The 26,291-nt window shown below is 34.6% G+C and overlaps 1 protein-coding gene across 9 annotated transcripts in view; it reads left to right on the top strand.

Moving 5' to 3' along the window:
• The window catches only part of LOC120419151 (uncharacterized), a 274,388-nt gene that overhangs the window by 221,653 nt on the left and 26,444 nt on the right, over positions 1-26,291 (top strand). Inside the window, exon 2 of one of the 9 annotated variants that reach the window (XM_039581790.2) lies at positions 23,142-23,486. The exons of the other annotated variants lie outside the window; for them this stretch is intronic. Within the exon in view, the coding sequence (XP_039437724.1) occupies positions 23,142-23,486 (345 nt within the window). The remainder of the gene's footprint in view (positions 1-23,141; positions 23,487-26,291) is intronic. 9 annotated transcript variants of the gene reach the window in all.

The raw sequence follows: 26,291 nt of genomic DNA on the forward strand, positions 1-26,291 counted from the left end.
TAAAAAATTACAAAATTTCTCATGGGAAGTACAGTTAAAAAGTTTGCAATTTTGGTTCACAAAAATATAAAAAAAACACGGGGTTTTCTGACAAATAATAATTATGCAATCAGCCAACATTATAAAAAATGGTTAGCTTTCATAATTTTTTTCACTTTTCGGAGAATATTTCGTAGATACCCCGTTGTAAAACTGCCAAAGTGTTTGAAAAAATGCACCTTAGCTGCACCTGCACCTGCGTTTGCGTTTGTACGTTAAAATCCGAACCCCTTTTTTGTGCTATACTTTCCTTTATCACAGCTCTCCCCGATCGATAAGCAATAAATATTTCACCGACAGTGGTTATTTGTTGTAAAATAAAGTGGATTAGGAGCAGCCTCGTCTTCTTGCGTTGTGGGCTGTTGTACTTTCTCCTCCCCTTCTAAAGTCTTTCTGTCTTTCCCTCTTTGATAACTATACTCCATAAATTCATTGCCACAGCTGCAGCACCTTTCTGGGGTCATCCATAAACCACTTGGTTCTAGACGCGATCGGTTTCGGATACTCGGTCCACGTGGTTCATGGATGACCCCTGTGCCGCACCATCGTGAGTGTGTGGGGTCTGCCACATGGACGCCGGTGATTCTCGAGTAAATCAAACCGAGTTTGACTTTTATTGGCAAATTGGACCGGCGACCGAGCCGGGGAGAAATGGTCTATTTTAGTTTCATGCTTTATGGATGTATCCACCAATAAAATTTTAACGCTAATTTGTCAACTGGGTCGCGCCGCTAGCGAGTGAGCGATGTGTCGGCTGTAATTAAAACACATCCACCAAGCATCGTGAGCATCGCGCAGTGAGAACGGTGTAATTTTACAGGAAACTGCCGTAAAATTTTACCCACTTCAAACTCACTTTGTAATCTAGTAAGCCGGTTTGACACGGGAAGTCACAGCAGTGCTTCCAACTAGTACAAAGAAAGGGAAAACAAAACGAGCAGTTTTGCCTTAGAAAACCAGGCAAGCGATTAAAAATTACGTGTCTGTGCTCTCAGCAGGCTTCGCCCTGCGGGAGGGAAACGAAAGTTCTGTAGTGCACGCTGAGAAAAGATTTGGTGAAAAATCTCAAATTTAAGTTTGCAGAAATTGTTTAGCAGTTTTATTGTGTTTTTTTGCTATTAAAAAAAATCAATTTTCAGCTTTTCATTGTTTGAAAAGTACAGAAACCCCACCGTGAAGCCGATTCTTGTTCAGCGAAAAAAAGTCACCGCTTCGTTTGGCTTTAGAAAATATTGCACAAACGAGGAAAGTGTCTCGTTTTATTCCAACAAACACTGGTAGAAGAAGCCACCGGAATGTGGCGCAAGAAAAGTATACAAACGACTTTTTGACGATATTGCCAGCCAGTTGCAGAACGAACGACGAAGAATTTGACGCTCCATTACAGCGCACCCTTTTGCTGTACAATGCTGGCGCTGTCACGAGCTGACTTTGTGGTTGCGCCCAATTTAAATCTTTTCTCACTGTTATGGGTTTGTTGATTTTGTTTTTTTTGTTCTATTTTTTAAACTTTTATTCTTTTGAATCTTTAATATTTGTGTTAAGAATCTAGAATTAATAATTTTGATAAAAATTAAATTTTTATAGAAAATTTTAATGCAAAACCGATACTAAATGATAATTGTTAATACATTCTGAACTTTGCTTGAATCAGGTTCCAGCTTTTAACACACCAGGGAAGCTTTAACAATCTCTTTTGTGCACCACCCTCAAGCTACTGTTTTTATTTTTGGTTTATTTTTCGCTAACGAAAGCGCACAAGTCATAAGTGAAAAAAAAACATTTTCTTTGGGAAAAAGCCTCAGAGCTTCGTATAGATCTATGTGGTACTGCTGAAAATTTGAAGTTAAAGCAAACAATGCTTATTTATAATGCTCTAAAAACTGAGGACAAATTCAGTTTAGAATTTGCTCAACTATTCGTTTTTCTCAACTAGGCCGTTGCTAATATGTTTGAAAATTGATGTCAATCAAATAAGTAACTTGAAATTTCACAAAACTGCTATTCAATCGCAAATTGAAAGTTACATCGAGAAAATATTTAACTCTCTACAACCCAACCCCGCCTCCAGAAAAAAAAATCGCCAAGAATCAAATTTACAACCAATTGTTGATCTTTAAAAAGCATAGGAAAGAAGAACTCTTAAAATTTTATAATTTTTTTGGTTTGGCAGTGTTTTAAAAAAAATGAATTTTTTTAGGGGTCAACTTAGGCTGTGTCTATATTTTAAGTAAAAAGAAGAATGCAGTAATTTTTGAAGTTTCTCAGACTATGACTCTGCGCATTTTTTTTACAGTTTGATTGATAATGGTGCCATTATAGAGCAGAAAATGTGAAAAACAAGCAAAAAATTGAAAAAAATGACTGTAAGAACATGAAAAAATAGAAAGGCAAAATGTAATGATGGTGGTAGAATAGGCTAAACAAGATAAATGCAAATACTTTTCGAATCTACATTAACCCAGAAGCGTCATTTTTTCATTAAGTTTTCTTGTTCGTTTTAAAATTTTGTGTTTTTTAAACTTTGCAGGGAATTTTTTTTATAGTGTAGCACAAACTACAAACTTTTTTCTTGAAATCGCGATAACCCGTTATGTTTACATCCAAATATTTTTTAAATGTCTGCTCTACTGCCCCTGATCGCATAAATGTCCCATATGCATTTTCATCGTTTTTGATTTATTGATGCAGTTTTGTTCAGAATCGCGAGATCTTTCAGAAAAGCCTATAACATCCAGTACTTTGTTCTAGAAATCAGGAAGAAATCCAGTTTTTCCGTGAAAACTTAACACGTAACCTTATATGTGAGACAAACTTCAAATGCGTTTTTCTCTGCTTACTGTTTTTGCATATGGGACATTTATGTGAGCATGGGCAGTCTACATCTTTGCAGAACATTATTACACTCTGAAAAATAACCCTGCAAAGCTACAAAAAAAAATAAAAAATGTACGTTAAATTCTCTCTTCAAATTAAATGCATTAATTTATTGTGTGTTTTTTTCGATGAAAAATGTCGATTTTTGATTACGCTATCAAATCGGGCGTTAAATTTTATATAAAATTCCCTTTGACATCAAATTTCCATCCCATCACATTTTCAGGCTACATATTATTGAAAAACAAGTTTTTTATCGCATGTTCAAAAATGGAAGGGGTCGTACAGCCCCTCCGTCACAAAATATCGAAAAATAGACCTCGGATTCGTGATCCGAAGGGGACAAAATTTACCCTGTAAGACAAAGTTTCATGCAAATCAACTTTTCCCGATTTCGTGTGAGTTGGCAGAGAATTATCCAAAATTAAAATCGTCAGCAATCTAAAAAAAAATGATCTTGATTTACTTTTTTTTGTTGATTTTCCTGACAACTGGAAAGGTTAACTTTGCCTCTTTTTATGTGTAATTTATTTTTTCCACATTAGGGACATTGCAAGTTTTATGTCAAGGTTTTTGTCCCTTCTCCCTTTTAAAAAATCAGAAGGTTAAACAATTCTTTATTGCTGAAAATTTATTTCTCTTATTGAAACTTGTACAATTGATTGTAGATTATTTCGAATACACTTTTAATGTTCATTTCTTTATTTTTAATCAAAACAGAAACTTTTTCTAATTTTGAAACACAGATTGAGAAAAGACATATTTCCAAATATTTCCACTAATTCTTTGATATTTTGACCATGACCTGTTCATAGCAAGAAATTTTTTTTTTTGCTATGATTTAACACATCCAAAACTTAATTTGGTTGATTTGAGCATTTCACTTTTAAGTGTTAAACCTCAAACTAAAATGAACTATTGACGAGATGTGTGTGTGTGTGTGGTCCAATCCAATACCCGCTGGCCGGCAGCGAAATTATGGGAAAGGATAGTTTGTATCAGACTTGGGTTATGCTGATACAACATATCTCAGTCCCGGGTATTAGGTGGTGACAGCCCTCGCGCTGCTTCCAATGACCCATTTCAGAATGGCAGAGATCCTAGCGGCCCAATTCCGAGGTCATTGGGCATTGTCTGGCCCCGCCAAACATAGAGCAAGAACCAGACGGGTCCTCGAACTATCTTTAAACTTCCAATCCCATCAGGCAAAACAGGGATCAGCGCGTATATAATGGTTAATAAATGGCATTTGTATAACACTTTTTTCCATCCTCCGCACACAAACTGGCCCCGACGCCCGACCAACTCGTCGGATTTTTCTTCTTTTTTCACTTTTTTTTTCGCAGGAGGATGCGCAGGTTTGCTCCTGTCATCCTCCGACGAAGCTCGCACACAAACTCAAAAAATGAACTATTGACGAGATACAGCGATTTTACTGAAAAAAAAATGATTTTGCGCAGCACTCGGAAGTACATGGTGTACTTTTCAACAAAAAGGGATGAATCCAGCATAGTTCGGTTTTTTTATGTGAGAAACTTATTTCGGATTTGAATTCATAGGACAGAGTGCTGCGCAAAATCAAACTTTTTTCAGTAAAATCGCTGTATCTCGTCAATAGTTCATTTTAGTTTGAGGCTTGCATTGATTATTATGTAAAATTGTCCGGGGTACAAGATTGTGATAAAATAAAAAAATAAAAATATAAGGAATTGGTCAAAGCCGAATATAAATACTTTAAACGTTAAAATATAATATTAGGGAGCATTTAAGGGTTAAAATTTTATTTTTATGAAATCCTTTTACAATTTTCTATGAAATGCAAACTGTTGAAAGTCTTTTTGCTCAAGTAGTTGCAAAGTTATGATTAAAAGAAAATAACGTTTTTTAGAAAATCGTCAAAAAAAGAGGGCGGTGCCAAAAATAAAGAGATGGTCCAATCAGCACCAAACTTGGGATTTCTAGGATATCGATAGATGAGTCCAAAAGTGTACCCAGTTGACCTGGAATGACCCATATATAGTTTTTTTTTTTATTAAGTCGAAGCAAAGGCAAACTTTCACTTTAAAATGCTTTGATAGCATTTTTGTATGGAAAGCTGACCAAAATGTATGAAGATTAGAGACTTGCAGGATTAAAAAATTATGCAGAATGGCATTTTTGGTAGTTATGAAATGTACCAAGAATGTTTCAGCCACAAAAAAAATATAACTTATTTGCAGTAAAGACATCTTTAAGTTTTCCTGAAATCGACAAACTATTTTTAGACAGTCATTTGAGAAAATTAATCTATTCCTTATAACATAACAAATGAGAGAAATCTTATTGTTGCAGTGCGTTTTTTGCTGGTTTTATTTATAACAAACGTTCAATATTTGGAATAGGTTTTGATATTCTTCGAAGTTATTATTTTGAACAGTTGGAGTTATTATAAGACTTTTATCTTAGATTCATTCATCATTGCGACAAAAAATAAATTTCAACCCTTTAACAAGCAAATACAAAAAAATCTTCAATTGATTAATTCCCTTCATGTAGCCGATGATTTCCCTGGCATATCAAATTACAGAAATAAAAACCCTGATGAAACCGATAATTGTGATGCAAACGAGGCAACATGAATTTGGCAAAGGGCAGAACCCTTTGAAGGGGGAGGGAGAAACCACGATGATTTATAGCATCAGCGCCACTCGTCGAGCAAACTATCATCAATTCTAACGGGGTTTGACCGAATTATGGCACCGAAAGTTGAACCGCTGCCAAATAACCGGATCGTCGTCGTCGATTGGCCTCCATCGTCGTATAGTTTTTCAACCGTTTCAGAACTGCACGTCGATGGCAACTTGTCGATTTTGTGGGTTCGAATTTGGTTTGCTCTCTCCCACAACGGAATTGGTTACAATTTAGAAAATTATGTTATCGCAGATGGAACAAATTGAAAGTGAACGAAAAATGTAGGGGAAATGTTACGCCCTATTGGGCATTGAACTTGAGCTAAAGTGTCGTTGAGTGGGATGATGTTGTCAGGGAAAACATGACACTTGAGCCACGATCGGTTTTTGGTTTTATGGGGAGTGAGGGAAGGTTTTGTGATTCAGTGAAATTCAAATAAACATCAAATGAATAACTCGAATATTACAAAAATACATTCCTTTCGTCCTTTTTATGATTGATTTTAAAACAAATTAAAACAGTGTAATTGAAAAAATCAAGAAAAATGTCAGTGTTGAAATAGACAATCGGACCAAAATATACTTTCACATCGTCAGACAAACCTTATAAACTAAAATAAAATAATATTAATAATTAAACTTTTAGTAAGCATGAAATAAATAAAACGATATTTTCTATAAGAAATCCACTTTTTTTTAAATTTTGTTTGTCTCTTCAAACTTTGTGTCATTCGGATAATTCGATTTGAAACCCACTGAATTATTCCGCTCATCTTCGAAGTAGGAGGGACTCTATCGATGGTGGTGGTTGCCAAAAACAAACACCTTCCGAAAAACAGCAGCACCCACACCACTCAATTTGGATCCTGTTGACGTGACGATGTTCCATCGAGTGTGACACGCATACGAAATTGCCGGTGAAATTCGTGACACTTTTGTGCACACCCAAAAAAAATATGTTTGATGATTGACGTCATCGAGTGACTACTCCTCTTGGATCTAGTTGGCCATTTGGTAAGGGTCAATTTCGAGCAACGAATTTGAACTGCCCCAACGATATTAACATTCCAACGCCCAAGGCTCCAGAAAAGTTGGAACGGTAACTTCAACTCGCTGGTTCTCGGGCATAACTCAACCAATCAAGATGATTCTTCTTTCCAGTGATTTGTTAGGATGTCTAGATGGTTCTAGAACTTTGCAGAACTTAATTTGATCAAATCTGTAATTTCTGCGATCAAAAACATCGTTCCAACTTTTTTTTTCACGTGTAAAAAAAAATTCGCCAAAAATTCCGCGGAGGCAGTCGTTTTAAAAAAGGTGGAACGATGTTTTCTGTCGCAGAAATTACAGATTTGTTCAAATCAAGTTCTGCAAAATTTTAGGATCATCTAGACATTCTAACAAATCACTGGAAAGAAGAATCGTCCCGATTGGTTGAGTAATGCCCGAAAACCAGCGAGTTGAAGTTACCGTTCCACCTTTTTTGGGAGGCTTGGGCGTCCGTGTAAGTTGGACATGCGTTGGGCGTTCCAGTGTTAATAGACCGTTTTTGAAGTTTCCGCCGAGCGGGGACAAGTGGACAAATTATTCACTACACAAGTCGGACAACATTGTGAACATTCTAATTATTCAACACCTTGCAGTTTTGGCGCCAAAAAGTGCACACGACTCTCCTGGGGGCCGCTGGCCAAAATTACGTGACCAATTTGTCATCTTCTGCTGCACGGGGCGGCGGAAAAGTTCTTTCTAATTATGATGGACTTTTGAATGGGGCCCGGGCCCCAGCTGGCCAACGCCGCCGCGCCGCTAATCTTAAATTTATACACTCCGATGCGGTGGGACGACTTGGACTCGTCGGAAATGGATCGTAAAAGTTTCGGCACCTTAAGAAATTAAGGAGCAGCTGCCGCTCACGTTTGAACTTTTGCTGAAAAGGGAAATGGCATTAGATTCGGAATGTGATATTTAGGTGACGATATTTCATATGCCAAACTTATCGTTAGCATTGCCTTTGATCAATCAAGAACGCCTACCTTGATGACATTATCTGATTGAGCTGAGACATAAATTTCCTCAAATTCCAGCCTAGTTGTCCCAAATGACCGGTTATTGGCTGCTTGAATTTACCAAAACACTTGCACAGGAATCCGTTCACATAACCCCAATCTCGACCGGAACCGTGTCGGATTAAAAGAGCAGGCCTAGAAAATGTATGAGTCTACCTGCAAACGGTTCCCTTTTTTGACACGGTAGATACGGTGAACAGAGGAAATTCCTAACCAGCTTGTTGTGGTCAGTCCCGACTGAGGAACGGGAACGGTTTTGATAACGACAAAGTCAACAAACAAGTTGGGTCGACCTTCTTCGACTGCGTTAATTTTGGATGTAGGGGATGTTTTTGTTAGATATCTCTTGAATAACTTCTTAGGAAATTTTTGAATATTTTTCAAGTAATACTATAAAATGAATCAAACAACAATTAATTCTCAGCTTACCTTCTTAGCCTTATTAGGCAATAGGGTCCTATATCTCTATGTATTTTTTTTTTAAATACAACACACAGTGGAGCCGAACAAAGGAATAACAAATTTTTAAAAAAATGTCAGGTTTCCTACCAAACATGTAATTTCAGGTTAATTTTGGGCAACTGAATTAAAAAAATACACTTATTTTTTCATAAAATAAAATCTAAGAACATTCAAAAATTCAGTGCTGTTCAAAAATTATATTTTTTTATATACCGTCAGTGGGGGTGACATTGAGTCTGGTGGGTGAGATTGGGTCAAAGTGATTTTTTACGGATTTTACCATTTCTCAGGTTATTCTCAATGAAACTGAATTCTGTTAAAAGGGTTCCAGGGGGAAAAAGGGGACATCTTAAGATGACTTCGCTGAAAAAAACTCGTTCCTAGAAAAAATCCTGTTATTTTGGCAGATGTCTAAATCTGGGGTACGTTTTTGGCCAAAAATGACCTCTCGAAAAATCATTTTTTCTAATATTTTTGTTAGAATTGCTCGAAAACTACCTTAATGTTTGAAAATTTCCACTTCAAACATTGCACAGTGGGAAAAATCGAGGCAAAAAACGGACTTAATTGATGCCGGTCAATTAGAACTTTCAACCAAGACTTTTCTTATGTGAAAAATTCCGAGGAATCGATTGGTGATGGTGAGAATCCGCGGAAATTTGCGTAAGGCCCGTTTAAGGCCGACTTGCCCTTTTTTTATGTTTTTGTTTTGATGTTGCTAAAATGTTCAATTCTTTAACGTAACCCTTTCTGACGTGAAACATTCCGAATAATCGATTGGTGATAGTGAGAAATCGCAAAATGTACCTGAAACTCATTTCAATGGAGAAGAGAAGAGAGCAGAAAACGTTATGTCAACGCATTGATCATTTCAACAACATATTTAAAATTCGTTTTTGCCTCGATTTTTCCCACTGTGCATTGTAGCGTGTCAATACGATTCCCTCGAACAAGAAACACTATTGGATGACTTGTTTTTACCATATCGTTGTATTTGAGCATCATTTTAGTTTCATTTGACCCAATGTCACCCCCTCTAAGGGGTGAGATTGGGTCGATTTTCAATCCATTGGCATTTAAGGTAGTGTTTATCAAAATCCACCATATTTTGGAAAAAGGTTGGTTAACTATTTAAAAACAAATCTACGTTGACAGATTTTCGATGTTATTTAAATTGTTTTTGTTATTAAGAAATAACGAGAGGTGTATCAGTTTTTTACCCATAGTCACCCTCACTGACCGTACAGCAATTCCCCACGAAAACAGCATGATTCGAAAAAAAGTTCTCCGATCGGGCTCAAAATTTTTTGGGGGTTCCTTGGCCAAAATAATTAGACCCGTATTTTTTTTTGTTTGGCCATTGGGGTGACCTACCCTGTGTTAGGGTGGTCCGAAAAATGGCAATTTTCGTCAATTTTCCCAAAAACCACTTTTTTTCAAAAAATCATAATTCCGCAACCAATTTTAGCTGTCTTGAGCGCAAACAAAAGGGTGTTAAATAAGCTTTTAAGGAAAAATAGTTAAAAGGGTATTAAATAGGCTTTTAAGGAAAAACAGTTAAAAGCTTCAAATATCTAGCCTAACATTTTAAAAGGTCAAATGAAAACTTAAAAAGCTCTTTTGAAGGTCTCGGGACCAAAGAGCCTATGTCTGAAAATATGTTTATCAGATTCCTCGGAAAATTTCACATAATATATCAAAAAATGGTTAAGTAATGTTATCAATATTCCAAGATACGACTTTTTGAAAATAAAAACTGGGGTTTTCGACGTGCCGCGCGCACAAACGGAATAATTACGAAAACGCAAAAAAATCGACTTTTTTTCACTAAAACTGCTATAACTTAAAAATGTCAGCGATGACCTATACATGTGAGGGTACCAATTGAAATACGCAACTTTTGGTTCGATTTTTTGCCGTTTTCGTAATATTCCCGTTTTTGCACGCGGTGCATCGGAAAACTCAGTTTTTATTTTCAAAAAATCGTATCTCGGAATACTGAAAACATAACTTCACAATTTTTTGATATATTATGTAAAATTTTCCGGGGAATCTGGTAAAAATATTTTCAGACATAGGCTCTTTGGTCCCGCGACCTTCAAAAAAGCATTTAAGTTTTCATTTGACCTTTTCAAATGTTAGACTAGATATTTGAAACTTCTTACTATTTTTCCCAAATAGCAAAACTAATCACCTTTCTTTTGCGTCTAAGACAGCTCAAATCGGTTTAAATGGCGTGGAGATATGATTGTTTGAAAAAAGTGGTTTTTGCGAAAATCGACGAAAATTGCAATTTTTCGGACCACCCTAAAACAGCGTATGTCACCCCAATGGCCAAACAAAAAAAAATACGGGTCTAATTATTTAGGCCAAGGAACCCTTAGAAAAATTTTGAATCCGATCGGAAAACTTTTTTTTCGAATCATGCTATTTTCGTGGGGAATTGCTATATAAACACATATTTTTTCGACAGCCCAATGCCTCTGTGCTCTCTTGTACTAAGCTTGCTGGTTTTCCTATCTAGTTAGCATAAGAGAGCACAGAGGCATCGATACAGTCGACTCTCTGGCTGTCGATCTTCTCGATATCAATAATGCTCCATGTACCGATGAATTCTTCAGTCCCTTCAAACTGCATACTTCGATTGTCTTTATTCCTCGATATTTTCTCTTGCTTGAAGGATCTTTTCCTCGACGGTCCCTTGAATTTTATTTGCTTTAAATATCTATTCCGGTTGTCAATAATTTTACTTTCTCATGGCTTGCATAGACATTTTTCTTTGAGAAACGAAGCTTTGAAGGGTGTTTGACATTTATTTGTTTTTGTTTGCTGGACGTTGCCATGATTCTTTCCTATAGCTGGTCAGCAAGAAAAAACAAATTTCAATCGAGTCTTCATTTTGCATCGTTCTGTAAACTGATGATTCTCTTCCTCGACGGTCCCTTGGATATTGACAACCAGAGAGTCGACTGTACATCAATCATTTTGCACTTGGTTGATGTATAAATTTCTTCACCTTTGAATTAAACAATTTATAAAAAAACATCATTACTCAATCTTGAGTCTTGAAAAAAAATGCCCCATCAATTTTAAAATGAATTCGATTTCAAAAGAATAATCTCAAGAAAACGAAACTCAGAATCGAGCATCAATTCCAATCCTTGTTTGCTACGCTGCTGCAAGGTAACCTTTCCCACCAGATAAACCATTAATTTGCGTTGATTTTACGGCTTATCGACGTACCACACTTTTACCGTTTTCACTTTTTTCTCGGCAAGACATGTTTTGGTAGCCAGAAGGACCAAAATTCGACCATAAATTGATGGCAAATAGATGGAACCGTAAAAGCAAACCCCGCCTGACGGAACCTGAAGCACATAAATCTGCCGCACCGAACCTAGAGGAGACTGTCTGGCAGCACTGCTGGAAGGATAAAGTTTATCATTTTACTTGAAGAAGGCTCTGCGGTTTCATGGTATTACCAAACATGTAACAAATCGTGTGCTCTCAGCTCTCGACGTGGAATCAATTTTCCCCGTCGAACTTACTAGGGAAAACGACTCATAAAAATCAATGATCTATTATGATGGATGCCGAGCATCAAAACACGCGAAACAGATTGATTTCTGATTTATTGCGGAAAAATGCTGCAATAACGGTCACGTCACACTGAATAATGTTCCGCTAGAGAGAAAACTGAACCTAATTTTTCTAAAATGAAACCCACCCCACTTTTCCGTGATGAACATTAAATAAACCGTGAAAAACCTCTCATCATTGGAGCATTCTCCATCCATCATCGCAACGCGCGACGTAAGAACTACTCAAGTAAAGATGCTCTCTCCCTCTTTCTTTCATCCTTAGGAAAAGTGCTTTATTTTTCGGTCGTAAACACACGCCAACGTGATTTGCTAAAAAATCACGTTTTTATCCTCGCTTTGGTTCTTCGTTTTCAAGGCAGCGAAAGAGACGCTTCTGCTGAACATCCAACCACGTGAGATTTAAAACTTCATTTAGTTCCAGGCGGGGAGCGCAGGGTTGTTGCTCCACAAGATCCAACTCCGCCTTTGCAGGTGGGGAAAGATTGTCAGTAGTTGAACGGGAACAGCAGGTGTTGAACAGCTGCTGCTCATGTATCTGCTGTAGACTGGATTTGCAAAGTTATGACGAGGAGGTGGATGCTGTACAGAGAAAAGTATCAGGCACATAGGAGGAGTGCACTTTCGAAGAGAGAAAATTGCACTTTGCTAAGAAGCTAGCAATTTTTAAGTTTTAAACGAATCCAAATATTTATTCGAGTTTGAATTTTGACTGGATAGTTTCCAAAATTTATAAAAAAAAATTTTTTGCAAGAAAATGTGTTTTTGATTAAGGTGAAACGGGAAGCCTGGCAAGACTCGATTTTTTTAAAGTTTCAATAAAAATATCGTAATAAACTAAAGTTAAAAGAGTTACAGACGAAAGATAGAAAGATAGCAAGCAATCATTAGTTTTTAACGGTATTTTTCTTAAAACTGCTTGCAATAAATCGATTTGTGCCAGGCTTCCCGCCCCCCTCGACCATCAAAATATTTAAAAAACCGTATCGTGAGAACGATCTTTTAATCGTTTAGGTGTCTTCGGCATAGTTGTAAATATTGACAGTTACTGTTCAGAAAATAAACATAAGCTCAATATAGATATTATTTTGTTGTTTTGATTTTGATAAAAAAAAATTAGTATAAAATTCATCCCAAGGCTACAGAAACCCGGATCGTTATATTTTGTGTTTTTTATGTAAAATAATAGAAACCGAAAATGTGAAAAAATATCGATACCACTTTGAGCAAATTATGAGGGCAGATTCAATTTCAGTGAACAAAATTTTGGATTTCGTTAGGGTGGTCTTATACAATTTTCCCTTGAAAATTGAAGAAAACGCCTTTTTAAGTTTCAAAATTCCTTCGATTCTACCTTTGAATGAATATAATATTTTTATCAAAAATTAAAAATTAAAACATTTTATTTTTAGAGCTTAAAAACATCTTTTCTCTAAAACCCTTATCTTAAATCGCTACGTTCAAAATTGTAGTTAATGCAACAAATTGCAAAAAGATTGGATAAATGTATGACTCGTGCTGAAAAAAAAATAAGTTTAGCAACGAGTTGCTTGCAACATTTTTTGCATTCCCGAAAAACGCTATTTTTTATTTATTTTTTTTTATTTTTTTTTTATTTTTTGTTTTTTTTTATTTTATTTTTTTAAAATTTGTTTTTTTAATTTTTATTATTTTTTATTTGAATGGAATCTTATGTCAAACATCCATGTGTTAAGTATACTCAATACTCATCGTTCAAATAAAAAATGAAAAATGTTACTTTTCAGCACTAGTTCTTAAAAGTTCAACTTTTCAGCACCCATTTCTGTGCTGAAAAGTAGCACTTTTCAGCACCCATTTCAGTGCTGAAAAGTAGCACTTTTCAGCACTGGTATTGAATGGTATTAATTTCCAATTCTGTTTTTTAAGTAAAGCAGGTCTTTTCGTCGTTCGAGAAAGACAAGAAAAGTATGTTGTTTCACGACAAAATTGCAAAAAAATATGATTTTGAAAGGTGTAGATTGCGAGAAAAAAATACTTAAAAATTATAAAAAAAAATTAAAAAAAAATCTAAAAACAAAGTTAACTTTGAATGGGGCTTAATTTAAAAATTTGTGAAGTACTTTCGATTGCAAATTCAATTTTACATAAAAAAAAGATTTCAAAAAAAATTAAGTATAAGACTAAAATCACTATTTAAAAAAATCATAATTCGTCGGCAAAATTTTAGTCTATACTTCTGAATGGTTTAAAAGATGCGGGGTTTTGCCCCTAAAACATAAAAAAATCAAAATTAAAAATTATGGATTTTGTATAATTTAATTTTTATCAAAAACTATTTAATAAAAAATCACCAAAAAATTTAATTTTTTTCTGAATAATCCTCATAAATACCTAAAACTTTACCGAAGACAATTCCATAAAAAAATAATAATGATTCTAAATTATGTAATGAGCCAGACAGAATGAAATATTTAAACAGCTTTTGTTACACCTCTCCCGAACACTCATCCTGACGTTATTTCTTGAGGTTAATGCCGTGCAAATTTCCTCTTTTGAAAAACTCTCAAAAAGCTTTTATTCCTCAAATGCCACCGCGTCCAACAAAAAGTCAAGAAAATGCCTGTCTCATTTTACGGCACCGCCACAATGCGTTGTATCACTGCACGGAATTTTCCGTGATTTTTTTTTCAGCACGAGGGCACAATTTTTCTTTTCTTCCCTTTGTTCCCCGTGCATCATTGTTTGACTGAATGAAGCACATAAATTAGGGCGCGAAAGAAATTTACTTTTTATGCTTTACTCTGAACTCTGAGACATAAATAATGCTTTCATAAATTTAGTCACATTTGCATCGATGCCACATTTGCATCGACGACCGGCCCGTCGGGGCTAGGACCGGAAAATTATTTATTGGGTTTACGACCTGGATTAATTTTCGCTATTTTATTATCATTTCAATTTTCCGGTGGAAATTCAGGTTTGGGGTTGTGCGTTAGGGTTTGCACTGTCACTATAATTATTGGAGAGGGGTTATTTTTGGGGGGAGGGATCGATTCGACGAATATGAGGGACACGCTAGATTAATCTGATTGGGAAAATCAATAAATTATTGCTAGCACTTTTGTTCGGTGAGCTGTCTAACTAGTCACCACATTGTGCGTTTTTGGGTTGCGTGGCGTCAATTTTAATTGGTTGGAATAATGATAATGGGGAAAAGTTGCTGACTCAGGCCGAATTAATTTCGATTACTGTGCAGAATCAATTAGGCATAACTAATTTTTGAATGACTGTTTGAAGAGTTCTTTTGAAACGAGTATTTGAAATATGATTTTCACAAAAATTAGTTCAATTTAATTTCTAAATCACGCACTTACGCCCTAAGCTTTCTCAAGAAAACGTTTAATTGCCCACTTGGCAGCCACCCCTGAAATTAGCAAAACCAACATGTGAAGCAGTTTCCTCTCACAACATATTATTTTCACCACAACTTCCTGATTTCCCACCCCCTCTCAAAAAACACTCACCCACAATTTAAACGCTAGCAAGCAACCGTAAACTCTCGAAACATCGTTATCGCGACTTCAAAATTTTACGATGAACACTTGCCGGAAGAGAAGAGTCACTTCGCGGAACTCGCCCGCTCCTATACCTACCTCACCGGGCCGGGTCATCAAAAACATGAAAAGATGGTATGTGCCTGATAAATCTGCGCGAGCAAACAACATAATTCAATTACCTGTAAAGGAGCGGGAGAGGGAGAGAAGGTTGAGGATTTTCCCATTCACTCCCACCCCCCAATCACAGGCAGTCGGGAAAAAAGATAAAACAACTGAACAGTTCTCAAGGAAGATGCAACTTATCTTGTGATATTGTTGAAATATTTTTTTTGTGAGCCCATTCATCATTAAATAAAAGAATGACTGATTAAAAAACAATGCTTAGTTTCTAGATGCGAGTTCAAAAATTTGTTAACAAATATAGAATAATTAGAATAACATCAATAAAAAACAATTCAAACAATTCTAGAAGAACTCATGAAAGTATTTTTTGATCTGTTGTCTTTCTTATTTTTAGATGCTGAATCCAAAATAAAATTTAAAACATTATACAATGTCTTACAATCGTTCGTACATTTTTTTAATGAAAAAAAAACTATTTTTAGAGACAATTTATTATGTTGTCCCCTGAGCAAATCTTTGAGACTTCGGACAACGATTTGGATGGAACTTTCTAGTCATTTAGAATCATTAGTTCATCCATCAAGTCTGCACACTTGCTTAAATATTCAAAAATCTGTATCTTGAGAACTGATTTTCTGATCGATTTGGTGTTTTCGGCAAAGTGGCAGGCATAGTTGTCAGAAACAAATAGTTACACTCTAAAAAGAATTACCCACCTTTTTTTTAGACTTTTCTTATAAAAAGATGATAACTTATCGTCAATTAAAAATGCAACAATATTTTGGTGTTGTAGAGAAAATCCCGGGCAGACAGTAATAACTAAATTCATGCCATTTCAATAACAAATACTGTTAAAATAACAGAAAGTGTTATGGAATATTCTTCAAAAATCAAATTTTGCATAAGAGTTCAATAACAGTTTATGTTATCATAACAAAATTTGTTATCGGTCTGATATTGATTGAAAGCCAGAACAACTTGAGAATAACATTTTTTGTTATGGAAGAATACCGCCAACTGTTATTGGGATGATCGGATTAGTTGTTAAAATAACAAAAAATAATAACAAAGATTTGTTCGAAGAATAACTTAAAATGTGATTAGTCTGTTATTACAATAACAATCCAATAACAAAAAAATCATAACGGCGAATAACAAATTTTGTTATAAATAACATGAAATGTTATTGGCCTAGTATTTTCCAATATCAAAAAATGTGATTCCCAAGTTATTTCCGTCTGCTCGGGATCTCTTTTTTCTTATGTGATTTTCTTTTGGTGGCTATATCTCAGCAGGTCCAATGATCAATATCTTTGAAGTAAATTTATAGCATATTCTGATTTTTGAAATATTTTTGGATGTGGTCAATTGGTGGTCATGCTTGGTTACGATGAAGTCACGTAATCAGCAAAATGTAGTAGATATAACTCGAAAACAAAATACAGTGGATGTAACTCAAAAACGGTGCTATATATCGAAATTTGTGTACTTTTTGATTGCAAATTAAATTTTACATCTTTTTTACAACAACAAAAAATCTTTGACTTTTTTCCACTTTCGTTTAAAATTATGATTTTTTTCAAAAAATAGGCAACACTGCAAAATTAATTTTGACTAACTTGTTCCTGAGCTAAAAAAATGCATTTTTGTCAACTAAAACATATAATAAAAAATGTTTTGAAAGTCAAATTAAATAACGGGTATTTTTTTTAAGAGTGATACAATTTTTTCTGAGTATTCCTAAAAAAACCTTCTATTTTTATGGATCAGAAAATCCGTTAACAAAGTACATATTTTTAAATACTGTCATAGTCTTTTTATATAAACAGCTGTATGAAAACTTGTATGGACAAACTTATAATACAAAATTACTTCTTTGGTTATAGAAAAAAGACAAAGTATCATCTAAATACAACAAAATAAACCCTTGCAAAAACCATATTTCCAAAAATTTGCTTATTTTGGGAGAATTGCTTTCTAATTTTCAGACAAATTTACCCAATGAAATTTGTATCTTATTTATCCTTCGGGAAGTCGCGTGTTTTCGCCTTTCTTACAAGTACCCTTACAAACTGTGTACAAAGTACACGTACGCGACCTCCGGTGGGTTATATATTAAAAGAATAAAAAAATAAAAACAATAAATTCAATTATATTTATCAATTTGATTCTTATAAAAATTAATCAAAATTTAGAACGTCAATTAAATTCTCGTACTTATTAAAAGCCTAATTTTCAACAAGCGTTATGTTATTAAAAACCATTCTCTTAAACGAATTTGAAATATAACGAAAGCAGAAAACATAAATTTAAAAGAAATGCTACAGTCACTACTCGATTATCCGAATCCTCAAAAAAAAAATTCACTTTGGATAACCGAAACAAGAATTTTTTTCGTTGCCTTCGTTGAGCTCAAATGTGGTCCCAAAACTGTTCCAAAATTATATGGAAATATGTAATCCAAGATTGCGGCGTTTTTTTCAATGTTAATGTTTTAATATAACACTCAAATTTGATTAATATAAAGCCGATAAACATAATTTGTTAATAAAAATTTCAAAATCAAAAAAGCGATTTACATTGGCTTTGATCGTCCAGTTTTCATAGCAGCGAGTTGGCCATGCGGGTTTGGGCGCGGACTTAGTAAGCTAGATATAACTTTCGCCAGCTTGATTTTGTTTTGGGATTAGAGATATTTTTTCCTAGCGTCTACCAGATGTAAATTCACACATTATTAGAGGTAAAATTAATTTTTTTTGTCGTATTTGTTTTACTTCGATTTAATATATTTCATCCAATTAATGTCGCATTATACAGTAAAAAAAAAATCATGGCGAAATTTCATCTGAGAAGGGGTACATAAAAGATGTACCCCTTCTCAGATGAAATTTTACCATGATTTTTTTTTTACTGTATAATGCGACATTAATTGGATGAAATAGATTAAATCGAAGTAAAACAAATACGACAAAAAAGTGACTGCGTTTTCCCACAGAATTTCTCCGGTGAAAGGCTTGTGGAAAATTACACTCATCTACCATCGTCAGGAGTAAAATCAAAGCCTCCCCCCTTTCCCCTCCTCCCTCACTCTCCTTCTGGTACCGCGATGCCAACGTCCAGATATAGCTCAATTAGGGCACGCAGAGAAAATGTGTTAGCCACACCGTGCGTCTCCACGGTCGGTGCAACAACAACAACAAAAAATGAGGAGGAAATTTATTTACCATAAACACGCCATCAGTCGTCGAATCAGGTTCAGGATTCAGGATTCGCCGAGGTTCGGTCAGGTGATGAAATTACTCGCATAATTAATTTTCCCCTGCTTTACTCTTCTTTATTTTTTTTTGTTTGGCTTCCACAACTCAGCACAGTGGATGGAGGTGAGAATTTTCCGTTCGTTGACTTGCTAGCCTGGTTGGATGCTTGACTAATCGAAAACATGGCTGCTGGAATTTGAGGATTGAGTTTGGTGTGTTAAGTTTTTTTTTGTGTTTAGGTTAGTCAAATGTTTGCGTTTGGCTTTGTTAATGAAAAAATGCAAACACTTTTCAAGGAATTCAGTGAAAGGTAACTTACAATCCATACATTTGGGGGATGAGTAGCGACAAAGAGGTTTGAGTCGCATTTATTACATACAAAAAATAATACCGTTTATATCTCATTAAATTTTGAGGGATACTTTCCAAAAATAACTTCTTGCAATTAAATTTCAAAATAGAATATTTTCTTTTCATAATTATTTAGCAGTATTTTGCCCATCATTGAAGAAACGACAAATCTCCACTTTTGCCAAAATCGAGATTATCCTCCGTTGGTAAAGGAAACATATTCCAATGCATCTTCGAAAACTTGGATTTCACTGAAATAGTATCCATTCCTATGGGAAGTTGCTTTGACGAAAACTTAAACTCGTTTTTTTAGGTAACTTGATTTGCCATATAAGTCAAATTTTCAATTTTGAAAGTTTTTTTTCAAGTTAAAATTTTTTGGTCGATATCAAAGTTTCTGCTATATCATGATATTATTTTTATTTAAATTGTAAAAAATGCGTAAAAGCGTAGTTTAGGACATTACAATTACTGCATACTATTTTTTTCATTAAATATAGGAAATTTTGATTTAAAACACAGCCAAAGTTAGTCCCTGAAATAATATAATTTTTAAAAACATTGGCAAAGTCACATAAAATAAGTCAAACTTCCGACGCTAAAATTTCCAAGAATTTTAAGAGTTTTTCTTTCCAATGCATGTTAAAGATCAAAATTGGTTGAAAAGTGGATTTTTGGCGTTTTTTTTAGATCAAAGTTTGCTTGTAGGAAGGGTTTGGTTGCAGAGGGTTAAAGAAATGTGTTGTTCTGAAACTATTTTTGTATTAGGCAGGCAAAGGTCAGAAGTGTGCAATGCGTAGTCACGAGAAAATATAGCTGATAGTGACATTATAAAAAAATTAACTGCACATAAATGAACGCTCGAGTTGTTTGAAAATGTTCAGTAAATTTATGACTAGTAATGGATTAATTAGAATGCTTCAAATTTTTACAACAATTATTACTATATTACATCATGGTGACAGGTATTGTGCCAGAAAAAAGGAAACATCAGGAACTGGTTAAAATTTACAAAACTTTATGTTGAATTTCACATTTTTAACCATTTTTTGTACTCAAAAAAAGAAGATATATTCAGCCTATCCAATTTTCAACCTTCCAAAATCCAACTTTTTGAGTGTGTTGCACAAATTAATAAAATGAAAATATCAATGAGCACTGTGACAAAAATTATCTGGTGGGGGTGGACTCTATAAACTGATATGAATTATGTATATCTTGTGTCTTTTCAATTTCCGGTTTTTGTTAAGTTTAATTACATTTGTTTCTTGAAAAAAAAAAAAATAGTGTCAACTAGAGGTGGGCAAAAAAAAAGAGCGAGCCGGTTCGCTGAAAAGAGCGAACGAACCATGGCTCACAAAAAAAGAACCGCGGTTCTTTTTTAATTCCGGTCTTTTGAAAGAACCACGAAAGAATGATTTTTGTTCAATATAATTTACTTTTTTCCAACAAATTCTAGCAATTAATTTGTTTTTGAGAAATGAAAATGCAATTTCAAATATTTCAATGCTTACAAAAAAAATAATCTCAAAATTGTCACACGGTGTACTTTTTCACGACATTTTGAGAGCTGAATCGTCATATTTCATTGGGGTTGTCTTTTGATATATCGATGTCTCTAGATATGAACTAGATATGAAAACCAGCAAGCTTAGAACAAGAGAGCATAGAGGCATCGATATATTGAAAGACTCTTAATAGCATTGACGATGAACACCACTCAAAAGTTTTCAAACTCATATTTTCAGTTTCCTACTAAAATTTCATCGTACAACTAATCGTACATTAAAGTGTTACCCGAATAGAAATTTGAGCATTTATAATTGCCTTATTTGTAAAATATTACCAAAAATATTCTAAATAAATAATAAAACTTTAGTGTTTAAAGACATTTCACAGAATAGTTTCTCTAAATAAAATATCAGCAATAATCCAATTTTAGCAGACATAAACGCAATTTCAAAATTAATAGCAATTTCTCCAACATCCTAGATTTAAGTTTGGATGGCATTCAAATACTCGAACGTTTAGGTTCGAGTAGAAATCTTGACCTATGGTTTTCAAGGGCATCTTCTCATTTTTAGTTTCAATTGATTTATCAAATAATTTATAAAAGTCCAATGTGAAATAACTTATAAAATCACGCGATTCTTAAAAATAACCTAATTTTGAAAAAGAGCGAAAGTGCCGTTCAAAAGAGCGGCTCTTTTGAATGAGCGAACGGAAATGTACGGCTCCAAAAAAGAGCGGTTTTGCCCACCTCTAGTGTGAACATATTTTGGCATAATCGAAGTGCAGAAAATACCTTATTTATCATTAAAAAAACCTATGTCATTTTAAAATACTGAATTGTTAAATTGAGCCGTTTTGCATTTAGAACACGATTATGTATTGTTTAAGTTGCTATTATTTTGAACATTTTTAAGAGTGAAAAAATGTTCTTGGAAATTGTTAGAAATAAAAACAATCATATTTATTTATAAGGAATTCTGAACTTCGAATAATAAATAAACCCTTTAACAAGGGGCAAACACCCATACTGAGCGATCTGCTTAAATCATTTTTCCAGTTCTCAAAAATAACTTTTTCAATTTGATATATATGAATTCCAACGCTGCACAACAACATAATACATGCATTTTGAACTGTCTGTCGATACTGCAGTCCTGATCATGATCACAGTCTAGGGAAGGCAAAGAAAAGTCCATTACAAATTATGGTTTACAAGTTTTGATAAAACATATTTAAAAGAAAATTAGTCATCAGAAAAATATCCTGTTGAAATTAGACTAAATCTAACAAGATTATATTTGGACGATAAATTGTCAATGATTATCTTTTTATCTGACTTCAACATTATTTTCCATGAATTCTTATTAATGTGGAAATTTAAACGCAATATAAAAACTGTTTTTTTTTATTTTAAACATTTTGCAAATAGTATTAGGTATGACATTTTAAATACTTATACTTGAAAATCGGCATGATTTTAGATAACGTAATTTTTTTTAATTATGTTACCGTCAATTGGGGTGAATCTGGACTACAGTCTGAATAGGGACAGTGATTTTTAGAGCACTTAAACGTTTGAAATTTGGGAAACGAAGTTTTGTATATGTTTATTGAATTAGGCTCGAAATTCAAAATTGCACAGGCTAATGGGCTACCATGTTGAGTAAAACCATTCAATTTCTCAATTAGCAACCAGTCAATTACTCTTCCATTAGCCAGAATTATTAGCTTAAAGTACATCCATTACAACAGTTCATTAACATCGACCACACACACAACATAGTGCTGGTGTTCTCACTGGAGGACCCAGGTGGCAATCGTTCGCGTGTGGCTTGACTTGCGATTATAATTGTTATTTACGGCTTGGTCATAACAAGACCAACGAAACCAGAAACTGGCAACGCTTTTTACATGCATTCAGTTGATTTGAAATAAATATTGGAATTTCATTCAAAACATTAAACTAAATAATGTCTCAATTATTTTAGAAAAAATCGTCCTGTTCTGTCAAAACTAATTCAATTAGAATTTTTAGTCGTTTTAAGTAATATTCAAGCTACTGAGTTCAGTGCTGTGGTTGAAGCCGTGCGGCCAAATTTATGATTCCGCAACAGTCTATATAATTTCTATTTGTTGCCGCGCCGCCATCCGATGGTCTGATTGATGAGTGCCGTGGGAATTGGCCAATTGGGGAGCGCTGAAGGCTGGAACTACCGACCGGTCGTTGGTTGATTGGTTTCGTTTCTTTCGTCAGGTTTGGCGGCTGGGACCGCGTTAAACAGCAACATTTCAAAATTAGTCCTTTGGGGGTGATTTGGTGTGAGTTGCTTTTTTTAACACCCTACCCTTGGTAAAGTTGTAGCGAAATTAATCAGCACTTTTTTTTGTGGGGGAAAGTTGCTCCCGAGGTGGTGCTTTTAATGGGCGAAGGTAATTCGTTAGCTGATTTGAGGAGAAAGAACTCACATAAAAGTCGGTATTTTCCTTTGATGAAATCTGTCTGAGTTTGAAAGTTCATCCTGCCAATCCCAATCGAAGTTCCTACTCCCTCCAAATTCTCGTAAACTCTAAGTTTTGAGTGTTTCCCCCACAAACCCCTAAAAAATCGGTAATTTATGGTGTTCGTTTGTGTATACAAATTTCGCAGAGCTTCGTTGCACTCCCATCTCGGGTTTTCAGTTTCCCCCCCAAACGCCCCCGGTCAGTTCGGCCACGGGAACAACCGCAGGCGGAACGGGCTCCTCCATAACCGGCGGTGGCCCGGACTCCGGGGACGGTGATGCACCGCCGGTCCAGATGGTCCAGCCCCTAGTAGATCGCAGACCTTCCTCCAATTTGATTCTGGACCACCCTCCTCGCACCACCACCACCACCAGTTCCCTCCACCCGTTGCCACCACCCCCTCGGAGGGGCGATCATCAGCATCAGCACCAGCACCAGCACCAACATTACCATCATCATCAACACCACGTGGGCAGCACCGCCAGGCAAGGTTTGAAGAATTGCGATTGATACCCGTGCTAACCCAGTTGAACTAACTGTAGTTTAGTTTAATCCCTTTTGGATAAAACACTGCAGCTTAACGCTCTAGCTTTAAATACTAACAATTTTCCACTAATAAAAAGAGAATTTTAAAAGTACCATAAATTTACCATCTTACAAAAGTTAAAAAGAGATCAAATGAAAACTTTATTGAAATTGAAAATAGAAAAATTTTCTGTCTTCTTACCTTTCTTGACATTAATTTGAGGAAAAATTCACATTTACATTCTATAAAAATAGTAAAAACGCAGTTTATATACTCAAGCTTCTTTTCTTATCTCCAACGTTAAGTTTGTGTTAATCTTGCCCGACAGCTCGTCCTTCCCGGAAATTAAACCGCACACATTCAACTGTCATTTTTACAAACCAGAAAGGCAAATATCTCAAAGAAAAGACAAACCCAACCCGACCGGTGACACGTATCCAACTGGCCAGGTTTTCTTCTTCGCTCTCTGCCGTTGTTTGGGGGGTGTGGGACCATAAAACAGCACCGAGATGTCCTCGGCCACGGTCCACCACAATCTCGTAATAAATTTCATCTCTGCATGACAGCTAAATTGCCATAAAAACGAAGTCATGATGGGTTCGAGCCCGGGCAAGCAAGCCTGGGTGGCAGTGCTGCCAACAAACAATCTTTTAGGCCACAACTGCCTGCAGATCCAGTATAATAATGCGCGGAATAGTGTTGTACAGTAAAATAAGGCAGAAGACAACACAAACAAACGACGAATCGTGGCAACAAAGAAAAGCTACCACCTCCCCCCCCCCCCCCCCCCCCCTTTAACTGCTGCCGTCCCCAATTGAAAGAAGGGAAAAAGGAGGGTAAAATGGATTTGACAGTAACGGGACCATCCATAAACCACGTGGACACTTTTTTGGGAATCTCAACCACCCCATATGGTCGTCTTGCCCCACCTTCCCCTACTGACAAAATATGATTTTTTTTACTTTCTTTTTTAGTAAAAATCGTATAACTTTTCGAAAACAAAATTGCCTCGAATATTCACATACCATTGATTGATATATGAGCAGCAGTCAAAATATAAAAACATATAAATGTAAATGAAATGATTGAATTTGAAACAAAAAAGTGTGTTTTCTTTGCCTTTCTTCACATAATTGTCCTATGCCACATAAAGTTTTCTAATGAAGCAATTGCTGTATCAGGCTGTTTGTAATGTTACTCAATTTGGAAAAAAATCATTATTTTTAAAGGGCATTGCTTTGGACGAAATAAAAAATAGGTTTTTCCTTTGGACTGTGATTTCACAAAACTATTTGAATGAATTTGATTTCATGAAATTAATCAATCATAGAATCAAAGACTAATTTTAATTACGATAGATGTGTGTTACTAAACTATGAGACAAATCTTACCTGTAATGGAAATATCATACCTAGGCTCAAAATATCATACTCACACTCAAAATTGCATTTTCGCGGGGGCCATAATCGCTAACACCTAATTTCACGGATATTTCACGGAACGTGATTATATTTAAATAACTTTGAAAATCGTATATTAAAATTACCATGGTTGTTAATCGATATAATTATCGTCGATAATATTATCGTCTGACGATAACGATAATGGTTATCGTTATTCGGGACGATAACGAGAATCTAAAGTTATCATTATTTGGATAATTGTTTCGGCGATAATGTTATCGCCGGTAATGGATGATAACTCATTTAAAATCTTTCTAAAATCGATTGATTCAACAATATTATGTTAAATTTTTAATGCTTTCACAAAGCATATATTTTTTGAAAATGTAGTAAGTTTCAAAGTATAAATAGGTACTCAAAATTGTTTTCAAAAATTCTTTTTTTTCGAAAATTCTCAAATTTTCATAATTTGCTTATGGGTATCATACGAAGCAAAATTTGGTATGTTTTTTCAATTTTTATTTTTGTAAAATACTATTTTTTACAAAATACCTTATTTTTTCGAAAGTACAAAATTTTTCATAATTTGCAATATGAGTATCAAACGAATTGAAATTTTGTATGCTTTTTCACAATAATACAGTTTTTTGAAATACAAACATTTTCACAAAATATCGTATTTTTTTCAAAAATACTAAAATTTTAAAAATGTACAAAATACTAAAATTTTCAAAATATTTAATATGGGTACCAAACGAAGCAAAATTTTGCATGTTTTAAACATCCATTCAAAATGAGTATGCTTCATATAATTTTGCGTCGTTTAATACCCCCATATTGCATATTTTGAAAATTCGATTTTTTTTTCGAATAAACGGTAATTTGATAAATTTTAATATTTTCAAAAAAAAATCTAATAAGGTGCAAATAGCATACCAAATTTCGCTTCACTTGGTACCCATATTAAATATTTTGAAAATTTGAGTATTTTCGAAAATGAACGATAATTTATGAAAATTTTAGTATTTTCCCAAAAAAAACTGTAATAAGGCCGTTGCAAATATTTTTTGAATCCGTTGCAAAAATCTTTTGAAGCGTTTAAGATTGTTTTCAGTTGTTTTGACTTTTATTTTCATTAAAATTTTGAAGTTTTTTTGGACCAATTTTGAAGGAGGGGGGGGGGATAACAGAAACTTTGAAAAATATTTGTAGCGGCCTAAATTGAAAAAAATAATCCTGACAAAATCTCTTCAATCTGAACCAAGTTTAAAATTTCGAATTTCTTTGGTAAACAAATTGTAGTAAAATTTGCTATTTTTTATTTGACTGATTCATTATAGTAAGCTTAGTTAGCATTTTGTTCCTT

This window comes from Culex pipiens, chromosome 2 (assembly GCF_016801865.2).
Source record: "Culex pipiens pallens isolate TS chromosome 2, TS_CPP_V2, whole genome shotgun sequence".
NCBI lineage: Eukaryota > Metazoa > Arthropoda > Insecta > Diptera > Culicidae > Culex > Culex pipiens.